This window comes from Mustela nivalis, assembly GCF_964662115.1.
Source record: "Mustela nivalis genome assembly, chromosome: 7".
Taxonomy (NCBI): Eukaryota; Metazoa; Chordata; class Mammalia; order Carnivora; family Mustelidae; genus Mustela; species Mustela nivalis.
The window spans coordinates 53,815,985-53,833,650 of NC_139026.1; the positions used below are offsets into that span (position 1 = coordinate 53,815,985).

The window sequence follows — 17,666 nt, forward strand, 5'->3', positions numbered from 1 at the left end:
AGCTTAACCCACTGAGCCACCCAGATGCCCCTGAATCCTGCTTCTGTTACTTGTAATTAATGAAGTCAACCTGACTTATAGAACAGGTAAAAGGACAGGAAAATAGTAACGACAATTAATTTTTTTATATAATTTTTTATTTTTTATAAACGACAATTAATTTATCTGTGTCAATAAACTGAACATCATCCTAAATGAAAAGACTGTTCCCTAATGAAAACTTCAACTGCAAAACACTAGGGAGCAATTTTAAAAAGATCTGTAAAGGAGACTAAAACTATAGGAGCAGAGTGGAAGAAAGAAAACCAAGATGGAGCAGAACTGCTCAAAATAAAATAATACTGTATCCAAAAACAATGATGATGATGACAAAGTGCCAAGAAAAATGAAATAAGTAATCCAGTAAAATTCTGTAGATAGAGCAAACATCACAAGCATTGAAATATATTGGATCTTTGAGTTTAACATACTTCCTAACATGTATAAAAAAACATAAAAAGACATATGAAAAAATTCAAAGAGAATGAACAAATGAATGACTACCAAACAGACCATTAGTATTTTAAACAAAAACAGTCTCAATAAAGAGGAGAAAAAGAAGATACAAATAACAGTGTTCTGAGTAATTATTTGAAAGTGAGAAAATACATAATTTGTGTAGATTCTTCCCTCAAGTACATTTACTTTGGAAAGAAGCCTAAATAAGGGGCTAATTGAAGGGGACATGAGTAGAACCAGATAGGTGCAGATGCATAGTTTCTGTCTTGGAAGTTAGGTATTCTAAGGGGAACTGGTTGCATGTATGGGGAGATTAATGGCATAAAACTTGAATAGGGGAAGTTGTGGGGAGCTAATCCAGTGTCTATTCAAAAGTAGCCTTTTCCACTAAAAGGGGAAGCAAGGAATTAAAGATATAAGTGAAACTGATATATTTAAAATCTGGTAGGAAGACTTCTGTGAGCAACTTTGGAAATAGATGATTTCAGAGATTTGATTTATTTTTTCTTTTTTTGTGTGATTTTGTTACTGTTGATAATCCTGTATTTTTTTACATTCTTGTATGTTATGTGTTAAATCATTTACTTTTATTTCCCACTGTATTTGTTCTAAAGGCTTATTTCCATAGGGTCATAACTATAAATGAATAGACTTTAAAATATAAAAGAGGTCCAGGGGCACCTGGGTTTCTCAGTGGGTTAAGCCACTGCCTTCAGCTCAGGTCAAGATCTCAGGGTCCTGGGATTGAGCCCCGCATCGGGCTCTCTGCTCACCAGGGAACATTCTTCCCCTTCTCTCTCTTTCTGCCTGCCTCTGCCTTCTTAGGATCTCTCTCTGTGTCAAATAAATAAATAAAATCTTTAAAATATATATACATATATATAAAAGAGGCCCAGAAAGATTAAGTAGTAATAATAAGTGATATGTTTATTGGTTCATTTATATAATTCTCACAGAATCAAACAGTTTCTGGATTTCTAAACTTTCTGTATTACTTGGAGATTTCTGCTACAACTTAAGATCTTGCCTTCTATCACAAAGTCATTTATCATTTTCTGCCATGAAAAAAAAAGTTACAAATAACATGAAAAAACAATAAAATAAAGACCGGCAGATCTTGAGTCTGTAATATTATTGAGGTGTGAGCTTCATAACTTTTCTCTTAACTTTCTTCTTCTGATTTTTAGAGGACACTCTTCTCACACAAGCATGAGGAGTACTTAGTGCAGTTATCAGTACCAACAGTGTGTGAATTTACATATACACATTTTCCCTGGAAATCCAGACTTGGCTCTGGCAAACCCCTGAGAAATTAAAAAACACAAGTCATTGGCCATACTCACCATGTTCATACTAAATGATATTATTTAAAAACCACTATGTGAAATTCATTATGCCTAATGCTGTCAAGAACTCAAGGCTGTAAAGACACTCTCCCTCTTTTGCATAAAGAACTCATGCATTTATAGAAGAGATGAATATAGACACAGTAAATAAGTTTCACAAAATGTGATAATTATATACAAGTGGGAAAATATACACCAGTATAGAGAGAAAGAGAATGATCTGGCTGGAAAATTATGGCAATAGCATGACAGGACATATGACCTGGGATATAAAATTATGTTTTAAGTACAGATTGGCATAATAGAAGCCATTCAATTATGCATGCACAGCTGCAGTTGAAGGAGGGATACTTTGCTTATAAAAACATTACATTAGATACTCAATATTAGTAATGAAATTTAGTATATGCGTACATACACATGTGTGTTTTGGTGTCTGTGTATATCTGTGTCTGTGTAATATGTCAGGACCTTTCCCTGTGCTCTGATGAGTTCTTCAGTTTACAAAGTCATCACTGACATAAATGACATACAGCAGATGCTATCAAATACTCTGGTTGAATTTAGTCCTTGACTAAAGATCTAGAGCATTTTAGGTACTGTCAGTAAAACTACCTTTCATCAACTCTACAGCAAAATTAGTTGTCTAGTATTGCCTGGAAAAAGTAAAGCTTATCTACTCAATTATTAAATGCATAATACATTCTTTTTCAAAATGTCAAAGAAATTAGAAAAAAATCTGAACTGCATAGGAAAAATAAATTGTCAAAATATTTTATACATTCTTCTATTCATTAATTCCACATACTTATTGAGTATTCTGTGTAGCAAACATTGTACAGGGTTTGAAGCAGAGAATATTCAAGTTACAAAATTCTAATAAATAAATGATCAACCATGTCATCTAATGTCATCCTGAATCTGATTACTAAAATTATTTTTTTTATTTGACAGAAAGAGGATCACAAGTAGGCAGAGAGAGAGGGGGAAGCAGGCTTCCCACTGAGCAGAGAGCTCAATATGGGGCTTGATCCCAGGACCCTGAGATCATGACCTGAGCCGAAGTCAGAGGCTTAACCCACTGAGCCACCCAGGCGCCCCTGATTACTAAAATTATTAAGAAATGTTTTTATTGTCATAATGTTTATGACATTCTTCCTTCCCTAGAAGATTGATGAAACTTACTGTTTTTGTGGGAATGTGATTACCCTATATGAAGAGATATACCATGATCACATAAGAAACCTGATAAAGGGGTACCTAGGTGGCTTAGTTGGTTGAGTGTCTGCCTTTGGCTCTGGTCATGATCCCAGGGTCCCAGGATCGAACCCCATGTCAGGCTTCCTGCTAAGGACACTGCTTCTGTCTCCCACTGCCCATCCCATTCATGCTGCCTCTCTCATTCTCTCACTTTCTCCCAAAATAAATAAATAAAATCTTTTTAAAAAAGGAAAACATATAATGATACCATAACCTCCATTTAAAAAACATTGTATACTTAAACGAATTTTGAGATGGAAATATTAAATCCCTTTATCTTTTATAATTGTTAATTTGAAAATGATATTCTTTTTTTTTTAATATAATTTTTTTATTTTTTATAAACATATATTTTTATCCCCAGGGGTACAGGTCTGTGAATCACCAGGTTTACACACTTCACAGCACTCACCAAAACACATACCCTCCCCAATGTCCATAATACCACCCCCTTCTCCCAAACCCCCTCCCCCCAGCAACCCTCAGTTTGTTTTGTGAGATTAAGAGTCACTTATGGTTTGTCTCCCTCCCAATCCCATCTTCTTTCATTTATTCTTCTCGTACCCATCCATCAACAGATGAATGGATCAAGAAGATGTGGTATATATACACAATGGAATACTATGCAGCCATCAAATGAAAATGATATTCTTGTAAGATAAATTTATTTGGGCACTTATAATGAAAATATGCCAAAGATATATCTTGCCTTTCTCTATAATTTAAAATGAAAGGATGTGATTTCAAAGCCAATATGATATTTCATTTGGCAAAGGAAGAAGAATAAAATTCATTATTAAAACCAGAAAAAGTAAAAAAAAAAAAAAAAACCAGAAAAAGTAATAAATAAAACTATCAACCATGGAAATAAGCAGACTCAGAATTTAACACAATGGTATAGGTTAAGTCCAGAAAAATATTCAAGGTTGTTCACATGTTGAAATATTTACACAAACCATGAAATATTTAAATGACATGTGAAATGAGTTAGGGTATTTAAATATTAAAATTTTAATATATGATAAATATGACATTAAATTCAGTGATTAAAAATAATGATTCACAGACCTGTACCCCTGGGGATAAAAATATATGTTTATTAAAAAAAAAAAAAAAAAAAAAAAAAAAAAAGAAAGGACCAATACCCAACTTTTGTAGCAACATGGACGGGACTGGAAGAGATTATTATGCTGAGTGAAATAAGTCAAGCAGAGAGAGTCAATTATCATATGGTTTCACTTATTTGTGGAGCATAACAAATAGCATGGAGGACATGGGGAGTTAGAGAGGAGAAGGGAGTTGGGGGAAATTGGAAGGGGAGGTGAACCATGAGAGACTATGGACTCTGAAAAACAATCTGAGGGTTTTGAAGGGGTGGGGGGTGGGAGGTTGGGGTACTAGGTGGTGGGTATTATAAAGGGCACGAATTGCATGGAGCACTGGGTGTGGTGAAAAATAATGAATACTGTTATGCTGAAAATAAAAAATAAAAAAAAATAAATAAATAAAATATCACTTACCATCTCAAAAAAAAAAAAAAAAAATAATCATTTAAACAGTATTCTAACAATTGACTTCCTAATTGAAATATACATATTGGGGTTAGACAAAATTATAACTAACGTGAATACACATGTATATGCTTCAACTTTCCCCATCTTATGTCAAAACAAATTTTAAATGTGTAAAGACAATCTCAGTATACCTGAACGTTAACTCTTTGCTCACTTAATAAAAGCAAATAAACTTAAACAGCAAATCACTAAAGGAAAATACTGGTAAGAATGTCTAAAAGAGTGTTTAGAAACTTAATATATAAGAAGCTATAGCAAAAAATAAAAAAGTAAAAAGGATAAAATGGTCAAAAACATTATTATAGGTTATAGGAAAAATCGTTTCACTAAACATCAGAAGAATATAACCTTAAAGAACAAAATAAAAATAATCAGCTATCAAAATTATCAAAACTTTGAAATTCTAAGTTTGTCACACAGTGATGAAACAGATGTATACATAGATAGATAGATACAGAAACACACACACACCCACACACTTGCCGTAATTGTCTAATGCAATGTTTCTGGATCACAGTTGACCAATATGTACTTAAAACCATGAAAAGAACACAAACTCTGTAGCCAAAGAGTGAAATTTTATACTTCTAAGAACAACAAAGATGTCCCAAAGTTTATATATAATCATATTCTTCTTTACATTACATTCCTTTCTTTTTTTTAAGATTTTATATTTTTGCCAGAGAGAGAGAGAGAATAAGAGAACGAGCACACGCAGGGAGAACAGCAGGAAGAGGCCAAAGCAGGTTCCCCGCTGAGCAAGGAGCCACATGTAGGACTAGATCCCAGGACCATGGGATCATGACTTGACCTGAAGGCAGATGCTTAACCAGCTGAGTCACCCAGGCATCCCCACATGACATTTCTTATCTAAAATTGTAATTAATCAGATCATCTAATAATAGAAGCATATTTACACTAATTTAAATATATCTGAATAACTTTATGATTTATAAAATTGCTGACAGTATAATATGAAATAACAGAAGCAAGAAATAAAAATGTCCAGATTCTGTCCCAGGTAATCTTCTCTATTTCCTCAAGCTCTTTAAGCAAAAGACATTAGGAAAGGAATAAAGAATTGGGTTATATATTAGAAACTTACAGCTCAGGAGAAGGAGAGGAGCCATCCTCCCACTTCCATTTATTGTCCTCCTCCTTGTAAGACAGGCCAAGCCAAGTATGATCTACTGTAATTAATTTCATGATATTCTGGATGGAACCAACAGATACAAAAGCATTAATAATAAAAGCACATCAGAGATGAAAATATGTAATTTGTGTCAGGCAAGAAGTAAGGAATCATAAAAATAAAAATACTGCAGTCTATATATGTCCAGTCCACTAATAAAGGAAACATCAAAAAGTTACTTAGTTCTGTAGTGTCTGTGCTTTTCTCAAACCAGGAATAAATATGAAGAAAAAGAAAAGATAGCTAATAGAAAACTGTATAATCAGCAGGACATTGCACACTAAAAATAATATTTTAACTCATTTTAGCACTTATTAAACTCTGTGACTATTCTTCTAGATTAAAATATATCATTGAACAAAAAGGAGAAAACTCCCAATTTGGTGGGATTGGGTCCAGATAAAAGTAAACATCATATACACAAATGATATGTAAGAAGGTGACACATTCTATCAAAGAAATTAGAGCAAGAAATCACAATGTGGTATCACCTCACACTGGTGAGAATGGCTAAAATCAACACTTGTTGGTAAGGATGTGGAGAAAACGAACCACCGTTTTGCACTGTTGGTGGGAATCCAACTGTGCATCCCCTGTGGAAACCAGTATGGAGGTTCCTCAAAAAATGTAAAAAATAGAACTACCCTATGACCCAGTGACTGCACGACTGGATATTTACCTAAAGAATACTGAAACATTAATTTGAAAAAATATATGTATCCCTATTTCTATTGCCACATTATTTAGAATAGCCAAGATATGGGAGCGGCCCAAGGTGTCCATCAATAGATAAATGGATAAAGAAGATGTGGCATATATATCTCCAGTGGAATTTTACTCAGCCATAAAAAAAATAAAATCTAGTCATTTGCAACATGAACGGAGCTACAGGGTATAATGCTTAATAAAATACACCAGTCCAAGAAAGACAAATACCATATGATTTCACACATATGTGGAAGTTAAGAAACAAAACAAATGAACAAAGAGAAAAAAAGAGACAAACCAAAAACCTACTCTTAACTATGGAGAACAAACTGTTGGTTACCATTGAGGAGGAGGAGGGATGAGTCAATTCGATGGTAAGGATTAAATATCACTCTTATCAAAACATAATGATGTCATTATTTCTGTCACTGAATTAAATAGAATGAGTTAATTTTGAGAAAAAAAAAGGTGCACTTATGATGTACACTGAGCAATATATAGAATTGTTGAATCACTGTGTCATACACCTGAAACTACTATAGCACTGTATATTAATTATACTGCAACTAAAATAATAAAAGAAATTAAAGATCAGGCAAGGAAAAGAATAAAAATTAGAGCAGGGTCAGAAGGACTAGGCATACAAAGGAAGGCCTCTGTGGAGGGGTAGAAGAAAAGGTGGGCACTGATGCACAAGTTGCAGTTTTAAATGGGGGTTGTCAGGGTGGGTCTCATTGAGAAAATGGAAACAGAATGAATGCTTACTTGAAGAAGGTGAAGTAGTTAGTCATGGTTATAGGAGAGAAGAACATGCAGAGGGAACAGCACATGCAAGGTTTCTACAGGAAAAGTATGCCTGGTATGTTGGGAAAGAAAAGGTGTTCTGAAGTGGAGCATACCAGGAAAAGATGAGTGAAAAACAAAGCATGGGTGTTGCTTTCTCTGGTTTTAGAGGTGCAGGTGAACAGTTACTTTAACTGGTACCTATCACATATTCATATCTCAGAATCAAAGAATAAAATACAATCTCACCTCCAATCTACCCCCTTCTGTCTTAAAAAATGTAGCATTCAAAGAGACACACAGATCAGAACAGTTTAACCAAGAAACCATTTCCATGGTTTGATGGTAGCAGTGGTCTTTGTACTGAACCCAGTGCTTCAGAAGATGTCCACACTCGACTCCTAGGAAAGAAGATAATTATAGCTCAGAGTCCACAGACCCTCAAAGCCCACAAACAAAGCCTTATTTCTTCAGACCTTTCCCTTTTAAGATATATAAAATTGTTATTAAGAATTATTATTTTTAAAAAAAAGAATTACCTACTCAGAATTTTCTCGGTTTCTCCCAAATTACCTTGTTTTTCCTTTAGTTTGTGTAAAGCCTCAATGAGATAATCCTTCTGGCTCTGGAGCCACTCTAGGGTTTCTGCATAGAACAGTAAGACTTAATAGATGAAAATACACATTATATGACATTATTGTTTTTACTATCTTAAGCGTCATAATAATGAAATTCTCAAGTGGCAAATACACAAATAATTCTGGTTTAGTTTCCTTCTCTTCTGAATTAGTTTCATCTCTAGCTGAAATAATTGATTGCTTAGAAACCAGCCTTTTAAAATGCAGAACATAGTGTTCATAGTCAGCAGTGTTGTATTATAAATTCAAAGTTGCTAAGAGACTAGATCTTAACTGTTCTCAATAAAAAATTGATAAATATGTGACATGATATATGATGGTAGCAATCATACTGTAATATATAAATGCATTAAACCAGCATGCCACACACCTCAAACTTACAAAATGTTACATTGTAAAGCATATCTCAATAAAATAAGAAAAAAGAAGAAGGAAATCTGTCTTTAACAGAACCTATCATGAAAGGACTCTCAAATGATTGATTCAGTCATTCAGTATAGATTTGATACTTTGCAGGAAACAAATATGGTAATACGAAGCTTTTGCAAAATATTTATTTATGGTAAACAGACTATTTTATATTATAATTAATTAGCATAAAAGAAGCTTTATGATGACTCCAGTATTTCAAACTTTTCTCCTTAGGAGACATTTAGAAACTATGAAAATACTATGATTTTTCAGATATTTAAGTTCTCCCATTCCCCATGCTCCCCAAATATCTTACATGTACCTCTGTTTCACACCTAGACACTTTGATTTATTTTCAGTTTATACTATTTCTCCTGAGCCTCCTAAGGGCAGGGATCATGCAGATCACAGCCTGGTGGCTGGCATTTAATGTGCATTGAACAAATGTGAATGAATAAATGAGTGAATAAGCTAATTAAAATAGGAGGCTCTGTCTCAAAATGTGTGACTCAGTTTCAGAGGATGATGGGAAAAAGAAGCAAGAAACTGTCCAAACTGTCATGCTGCTGAGTCAGAGAGCTCCTCTTAAGTTTCACAATCAGCCATTTCAGGGCTGTAGTAAGAACCAACTTGCGTCCTGTAAAGAGAGTTTTTTCTAGCTCTCACATTACCTTTGTTTCGGTCAAGAACTTTTTGGATCTTTAGAAAATTTTCAGTTTTGTTTTGTAAAGACTCAATCCATTCGTTCAAGATCTTCATCTTGGTTGCTGATGCCTCAACAGTGTGAAAGTCTAAGAACAAGAATTCGCAATATATGTAAGCCACATGCTTAATTATGAAACAGCAGTGTATTCAATTATAAAGAATATATTTTTTAAGTTTCCTACCTACTGAAGGTCTCCATAAATGTTTTTAAAAGTTGTAAAAAGTTATTTGGCCAAATACTCTCTCATTTATCCACTATTATTTCTAAAGTCCACATCTAAATCTAAAATATCACCATGATTTCCTTATGAGTTTGAATACATGTTTCTATTAATAGAAAAATGGTCCAATTCAATTGAGACAGACAAAAATGGCAAACATGATTTTGAATAAACCTTTTGGCGTCATGATTTAATGTGTTGATTTAATGTGCAGAATTTCATTCCCTGATCAAAATTATAGTGTTTTCAGTATCAAACTAGTGTTATCAATGAAAGAGGAACATTTACTTTTAAATCACCAGTTGGGAATAATTTTAGTAATAATGAAAACATTCTATTGATCTAATTTAGGCTGCTGGAGATACTGAAAATTCAAACAAGTTATAAAAGAAGTTACTTTCTGAGTTCTAAATAAATACAGTTGTAAATTCATTGACCTTATTTCTAAGCAAATTGTAATTTTCAAATAGTAATAATAATAATTGTTATTATCAAAATCTCTACAGTAATTGTAATAATATTGCTTCCCTAGAAAAATACTGTAGTTACTGAGAGCTTACAAAGTAAAATTCCTCCATATACTAAAAATGTTGTGATAATTTCATGTCATTTTTTTAAAAGATTTTACTTATTTATTTGAGAGAGAGAAAGAGTTCACATAGGCAGAGCAGCAGGGTATGGAGGGAAGCAGGCTCCCTGCTGAGCAGAAAGCCCAATTCAGGACCCAATCCCAGGACCCTGAGATCATGACCTAAGACGAAGGCAGAGGCTCAACTCACTGAGCCACCCAGGCACACCTAATTTCTTATCATTTTTTGCCCGTTCTTTTTTCAAGGCCACAAAACGTTTACCAAAAGCTATTATCTGAAGATGATTTAAAGAAACATAACCTGAGAAAAGTTTTCCCCTAATTAATCAGACTTACACTGATATCCAAAGAACCCACACAACATCAAGAGCAGCAGGGTGAAGATTCCCACGATCACAGGAACGATTCCTTGCAGAGTAAAGGAAAAAGAGGGAGCTAAGAAACAGAGTAAGTGATAATCAGAGATATTGTGAGCTTCTATTGTTTAAAAGATTAACACCATTATTTTCCACTTGTTATTGCTCTTAAAATATCCCCAAATTTCTAATACTATCCAATGTGTGAATTACTATAAACTTTTAGGCTGAATGCAAAGGGAGAAAAAAAAAAAAAAACACTTAAAAGAATGTGCAGAAATGAGTTAGCATAGGGGACCTGACTACCATCCTTTGAAAGGTCTGTTTGTAAGGTTGGCCTTTGGCATCTAGAAACCTATATTTCAAGATGGTTCCCACCACGGTTATTGACAAGAATGGTTCACTATTCCTAAACTGTTTGTCACACTATTTATGATGAACACCTACTTTCCTTCTGGAAGTCTGGAATTTTGTTACATGTCAGCCAGAGGTTGCCTATATAATCACTCCCAATTAAGATCCTGAACATCAATTCTCTAATGAGTTTCCTGGGAGGGCAACATTTGATACACATTGTCACATCTTACTGGAGGAATTCGTGTGACCCATGGGACTCTACTGGGAAAAGACCCTACTCTCCACCATTCTTCACTCCATGTACATTTTCCCTTTGCTGTCTATGCTTGTATCCTTCCATTGTCATAAATCTTAACTATAAGTACATGTATCTGTGCAAGTTCTCCCAGTCAATTATCAAACCTGAGCATGATCTTAGGGACTTCCACCACAGGTGAAAATTTTACATACAGGTATTAAATATCCTTAAATACCAGGTATAAAATTTCAGTTCAGATTACCTTATCCTCACTAATATATTCAGATGAGGAAGTACTTAATTATTTTAAATCTCTGTTATTATTAAGATAAAATTCTTTATTTGAACTCGCTGACTAGTAGTATATTCTTCTCCTAAAGGATTACTGAAAATCTTATGGAATTTTTTAACTGGATGATATTTGGTTTTAGGTGAAACATCATCTGTAATTTCTTCAGTTTCACCACAATAATATGTTACATTGTGACATTCTGGAAACCAAACTTCCAGCCATCATTGTTTATAGTCTTTTCTATAGACTGTAGTGTTAAAAAAAAAAAAAGTATTTGTACTTCTGAATAATTAGACTTCTGAAATAAGGTGAAACTCTGCCATCAAAGAAAATGGTTATATTAATAACTAATGTCCAAATCATTTCTTCAACTTTCCGAATACAGTAATGGTAGTTATCAACCAGAGACAATTTTGTCCCTACAGGACATTTGTAAATGTCTGGAGATATTCCTGGTGTCACAACTGAGGGGTAAGTGTTACTGGTGTCTAGTGAGTAGAAGCCACAGATGCTGCTAAACATCCAACAATCACTGAACCACAACACTTACCTAGCCCAAAATGCCAGAGGTGCTGACGTTGAGAAATCTTGCTCTACTAAATTTTTTCTTATAATCAAAAGGAGGCAATCATATAGTAGGGTTCTACCTTTCTTGTCTTTTTACAAATTTTCTGAAATTTAAATCATGATCATGTTTTAAATTTTGAATTTTGATCATGTTTAAGTCTCTCAGTCTCATCTCAGGAAACAGGTCTAAAGTTGGGCAAATGGCTTTTTTAAATCTTTGAATATTTTCCTTAATGTATGAAATTTTCAAATGTCTTTGTGAGAAAATACACTTTTATTTTGCTTCCATATACATTCTGAAAATTTTTGTATCTCTATATTTTCTCTAAGTTGTAAAATTCCCAAATAGTAACAGAGAAAATTAAAATCAGGTGAAGAAGTACCATAAGATAACAAAGAGAGGACATAAGTGCGTAAAATCTGCTATGTATACTGTACCATTTATCCTGGTATGCTCAGAAACTGGGCTCCATTCATGCTCTGGAGGAGGAGGAAGCGGAGAAGGAGGAGAGGGAGGAAGGTCAGGAGATGGTTGCAAGTCCGCAATAGGTATTGTCTCTGTCTGCTCTGTGGTTTCTTTTAGCATAGAAAATAAATTGAGATTAGAACTTAATTTAAGAGATTCATGACTATTTTAAAAAATTACTGGAAAAACAATTATAGTAGTAGACATTCAAACCACATTTCCATTCAACAGCCCACTCAGCTAAAATTATTTAAATGATTGATTACACTTTAGGTTGAGCCAGGAAACAGATCATTATTTCTGTTAATTTTATTTAAAAGGATCCTTTCAGTATGTCTGAAAAATATTAAATAAAATATAAGAACTTATGCCCCTGTTATAGTCATAACCAGCAGTAATGATAGACAAAGATAATTAAAACGTTACTTTCATTAAAATGGCATAGGATTTTGAATATAAAAAAAAATACCTGGAGGCAGCTCAGAGTCTGAAGCATTGGACATTATGAAGCCTTCTAGATGATTTCTTTATCCCTGTAGTGAAGAAGAGCCCACAAAGATGCTGGTAGGTGAAGGAAGAGATTCGTTCTCTACTATCCTCCCAGAGTTGATGAAAAGTCCAGACCTACTCTAAGTAGGGCAGCTACTTACAGTTGTATGAGACTAACTTAGTTTGGTAAAAACCACAAAGGAAATGTGAAAATAACTGGATATATTTCTAACCATTTTGCAAAAAATTTTTTTTTAAATTCCCATTTAATTAAATTATGTAAAATAAGACTTTTAATAACATCTGATTCGTGCAAGTAATAATCGAAATAAATTAGGAAAAACCACCATCATAAAAAATTGTAATTGATAGTTCATAGTGAAAATTTTCATGAGAATTGAGTATGTACTGAAGGAAGACATAGATGTGTGAATCTAAGGGTCTAGACAACTAGAGGAATAAGAAAAGGAACAATACTGGAAATAACAGATATCTGTTAAAGAGAGATTTAAATGACAACCTATAATAAATGGCTATTGAAGATATAGACCCCATAATAAAATCTGTAGATCTAGATATTGACAGTTTGGCTTAAGGTTTTTCCGTACCACGCCTCTCCACCAACTTTTTTTCTTTTTTCAAGTAAAAACAAGTTCTATTTAAAGAAATAAATTTGGGTGACCACCAACAATCTACTGTTCACTACTTACTGGACGCCCATGGCTCAATATTTGTAGTGAGTAGAAGTAGATATTGTACATAAACAAAAATAGACATAAGACTCTTTCTCATCATTGGGGTTATAACCTCAAAGAAACAAATATATATTTAGGTCAGTCTGGTTCAACCCACACAAGATACCTTAGACATAGGCAGTTGTCATGTTTTCCACTCTTCTATATCCAGTTCAGATCAGTCTTACAAGTAAATCCTAAAAATATATTGCATTTTATCTTTTAATATATGAAATGTAAGGTGGCTTGGCTAAAGCAAATATTATAACATTACTGTTCACTCAAAGATCTCAGTAAATTTAGAGATGGAAAGAGCTGAAATTTAATAAAAACAACCATTCATTGACTTCTTGCCCATCTTGTACTTCATTTTTATTTGTTTATTTTCTGACTTTAAATTTAAAAATCTGGTGCATTGTATTGGTTAAGATTCAGATAAGTACAAGTAGGGAAAAAGAAAAAGCATTGATCCCTAATGTTTGAATATCATATGGATATATATAGTATTCCATTCATGTATCCTTTCATTCTATTAGAATGAAATAAATTTCCAACTTTAAGATCACTGACTGTGTTCTTGAAAGTTCAACTTCATGCTAATGATCGCATCTCTTATGACTTCTAACTCTGGATCCAAGAACTTTCTTCATACGGTCTCATTCTTCCCCAATCTCATTATTTGTCCCCAGAATGTTTATGCATTTATTTAAGCCATGTTTGCAATAAACTTGCTCACCCTTTAAAAAAAATAATAAATAAACTTACTGTACTGTAGCTTTTCGATATGACTAATCATCTCTCCACTTGAGTAGTTATATATCCATGCATTTTAAAGAGAGAACACTTTAAAGAATAAGTCAGAAGAAAAGTTCTACATGTTTTGTTGTTTAGAAGCAAAAACCAAGTTGCAGAGTAGTGGGCACTTGTCCAGCATAAAAAAAGACAAGTGGAAGGGAAATGAGGAGGAACAAGAGAAATAGAAGGAGAAGGGGGGAAAAAACAAGAAGAAATAATGTGTAAATATATTTATTTAATTCATATGAACATAAAAAATATTTATACTGGTCATCATAGACAAGTGAGACTTTAAGAGGAAAAAAATATTCATATTTGCTCCATTTTAAGCTTCACATTATATACATGTGTTACATTTATCATGTTTTTAAATAAGTTCTGTTTGAGATAGGGAAGTAAAAGAAAAGTCATTTAGCATAAAGAGAAAAGTCATGCTGTGAACACACTTTATCTTAGAAGATACCCATAACAGTATTATATCCAAGGACCGGAAATATCAGGGAAAAAAATGTGTCCATAAAAAAGGAATTGGTTAATTCCCTCCTAATATAATGAAACAATACATACAATATAATCATTTTATTGAAATCTACTTTATGACATAGATGTTCATGTGGAGAAATTGACTGAATGAAAAGACTTTTAGTCAAATTAAAAAGTATCTCCATCACAGGGCAAAATACCAACAAAATGAAAAGACAAAGCATGCAATGGGAGAAAATATTTATAAATCATTGATCTATAATATCCAAAATATATAAAGAACGCATACAACTCAATAACTAAATAATTTAATAAATACACAAATGAGTACATTAGTAAATAAACAAATAACCAATACAACTAAAATATGGACAGAGAAACTAAGTAGATATTTTTCCAAAGAAGATACACAAATGACAAATGACCAATAGGTACATGAAGAGGTTCTCAACATGACTAATCATTGGGAAAGTGCAGATCAAACCCATAGGAATTCCTCACCCCTAAGAACTGCTATCATCAAAGAGGTAAGAGATTAACAAACTTTGACCAGGGTGTTGAGAAAAGGAACACTTTTGTATTGTTAGTGGAAAGTCAAATGAATGCAAGCATTATGGAAAACAATATAGACATTCCTCAAAAAATTAGAAATAGAACTACCACATGATCTAGCAATCCCACTTCTGGGTATGTATCCAAAGGAAATGAAAGAATGATCTCAAGGGGTACCTTCACTCCCATGTTTATTGCAGCATTATTAACAATAGCCAAGACATGGAAACAACCTAAGAGTCTGCCAACAAATGAATGGATAAAGATCTGATACACAATACATGCATACAACACAAATATTACTTAGCTGTGAGAAAGAAATCCTGCCATTTATCACAATATGATGGACCTTAAGAGCATTATGTTACATGAAATAAGCCTGACAAAGAGAGACAAATACTGCATGATATCACTTATATAGAATCAGAAAAAGAAAACCAAACTCATGGAAACAGACAGTAGAAGACTGGTTGCCAAGGGTTGTGGGGTGGAGGAAACAGGGAGAGGTTGGTATAAGAATACAAACTTTCAGTTATAAGATGAATAAGGTCTGAGGAACTCATATGGTAACACTATATTATATAATTGAAATTTGCTAAGACAGTAGAACTTAAATGTTTCCACCCCCCCAAAGATGATGTTTCAATAAAGCTGAAAAAAAAATGTGAAACTTAAAATCATACAAAGATAGAAAGGGAATGGAAGTATGAACTTTATTTTTTGTTGTTTTTTTTCAGATTTATTAATATATTTTGACATTTATAAGTTTAAGGTATACAACATGTGAATTTAATATATTTATACATTGCAAGATGATTCCCACTATGAAGTTAGTTAATACCTCATCCCATCATATAATTATCATTTCTATTTGATACAAACATTTAAGATCTACTACCTTAGCAACTTTTAAATATATAATATCTGTACTGTTCTACAGTATCATTAACTGTAATCACCATGTTGTTACGTTAGATTTACAGAATTTATTTCTTAAGACTGGAAGTTTCTATCCTTTGACCAACATCTCTCGATTTCCTCCATTCCATAGCCCTTGGTAGCCACCGTTATGCTTGCCATTTCAATTAGCTTGCCTTTTTTTTTCTTTCTGAGACACCATGCAGGAGTTTTATTTTTTTCCAAGTTTTTATTTAAATTCAAGTTAGTTAATTTAGTGTAGTATTGGTTTCAGGAGTAGAATTTAGTGATTCATTACTTACAACACCTAGTGCTCATCACAAGAGACCTCTTTAACGCCCATCAGTCATTAGCCAATCCCCCCAAGCATCTTCACTCGAGCAACCCTTAGTTTGTTCTCTGTAGTTGAGTCTCAGATGGTTTGCCTCCCTCTCTGTTTTTATCTTATTTTATTTTTCCTCCCCTTCCCCTATGTTCATCTGTTTTGCTTCTTAAATTTCACAGGAGTGGAATCTTGTAATTTTCATTCCCTGACTGACTTTATTTCACTTAACATAATACTCTCTAGCTCTATCCATGTTGCTGCAAATGGCAAGATTTCATTAGTTTTTGGTTGAGTAATATTCCATTGTACATATATATGACACTTCTTATTTATCCATTAATTAGTCAATGGACATCGGGTTCTTTCCATAATTTGACTATTGTTGATAGTGCTGGTATAAACAATGGGGTGCATAGTTAGTATTTTTGTGTCCTTTGGATAAATACCTAGTAGTGCAATTGCTGGGTCATAGAGTGGTTCTATTTTTAACTTGGAACCTACTGTTTTCCAGAGTGGCTGCACTAGTTTTCAATCCCACCATTGGTATAAGAGGGTTTCTCTACATCCTTGCCAATATCTGTCATTTTCTGAGTTACTAATTTTAGCCATTCTGACTGGTGTGAGGGGATATATCATCATGATGAGTGTTGAGCAATTTTTCATGTGTCTGTTAGCCATTTGTATGTCCTCTTTGGAGAAATGTCTGTGCACTTCTTGTGTCCGTATCTTAACTGGATTATTTGTGGGGGTTTTTGGGTGTTGAGTTTGATAAATCCCTTATACATTTAGGATACTAACCCTAATATGCCATTCGTAATGGTTGATTGAGAAGTCCTAATAGTTCATTTTTGCTTTTGGTTCCCTTACCTCTAGAGATGTGTCGAGTAAGAAGTTGCTATGCCTGAGGTCAAAGAGGTTGCTACCTGTGTTCTCTTCTAGGATTTTTGTGGTTTCAGGTCTCACCTTTACATATGTCATCCATTTTCAGTTTATTTTTATGTATGGTGTAAGAAAGTGGTCCACTTTTATTCTTCAGCATGTGGCTGTCCAATTTTCCCAACACCATTTGTTGAAGAGACTGTCATTTTTCCATCCGATTTTCTCCCCTGCTTTGTTGAAAATTAGTTGACCATATACTTGTGGGTCTATTTCTGGATTCTCTATTCTGT

At 33.5% G+C, this 17,666-nt stretch overlaps 1 protein-coding gene across 1 annotated transcript; it reads right to left on the reverse strand.

Annotated features, from left to right (window-relative positions):
- Positions 1-1,404: 1,404 nt before the first annotated feature.
- On the reverse strand, positions 1,405-12,786 carry LOC309869079 (NKG2-D type II integral membrane protein-like). Its single transcript, XM_082739598.1, has 8 exons — positions 12,671-12,786; positions 12,174-12,311; positions 10,262-10,360; positions 9,082-9,201; positions 7,935-8,006; positions 7,611-7,762; positions 5,784-5,890; positions 1,405-1,802 (listed from the first exon to the last, which is right to left on the reverse strand). The coding sequence occupies exons 1-8, from the start codon at positions 12,702-12,704 to the stop codon at positions 1,682-1,684; spliced, it is 843 nt and encodes a 280-aa protein (XP_082595724.1). The 5' UTR covers positions 12,705-12,786; the 3' UTR covers positions 1,405-1,681.
- Between the last annotated feature and the right edge of the window lie 4,880 nt (positions 12,787-17,666).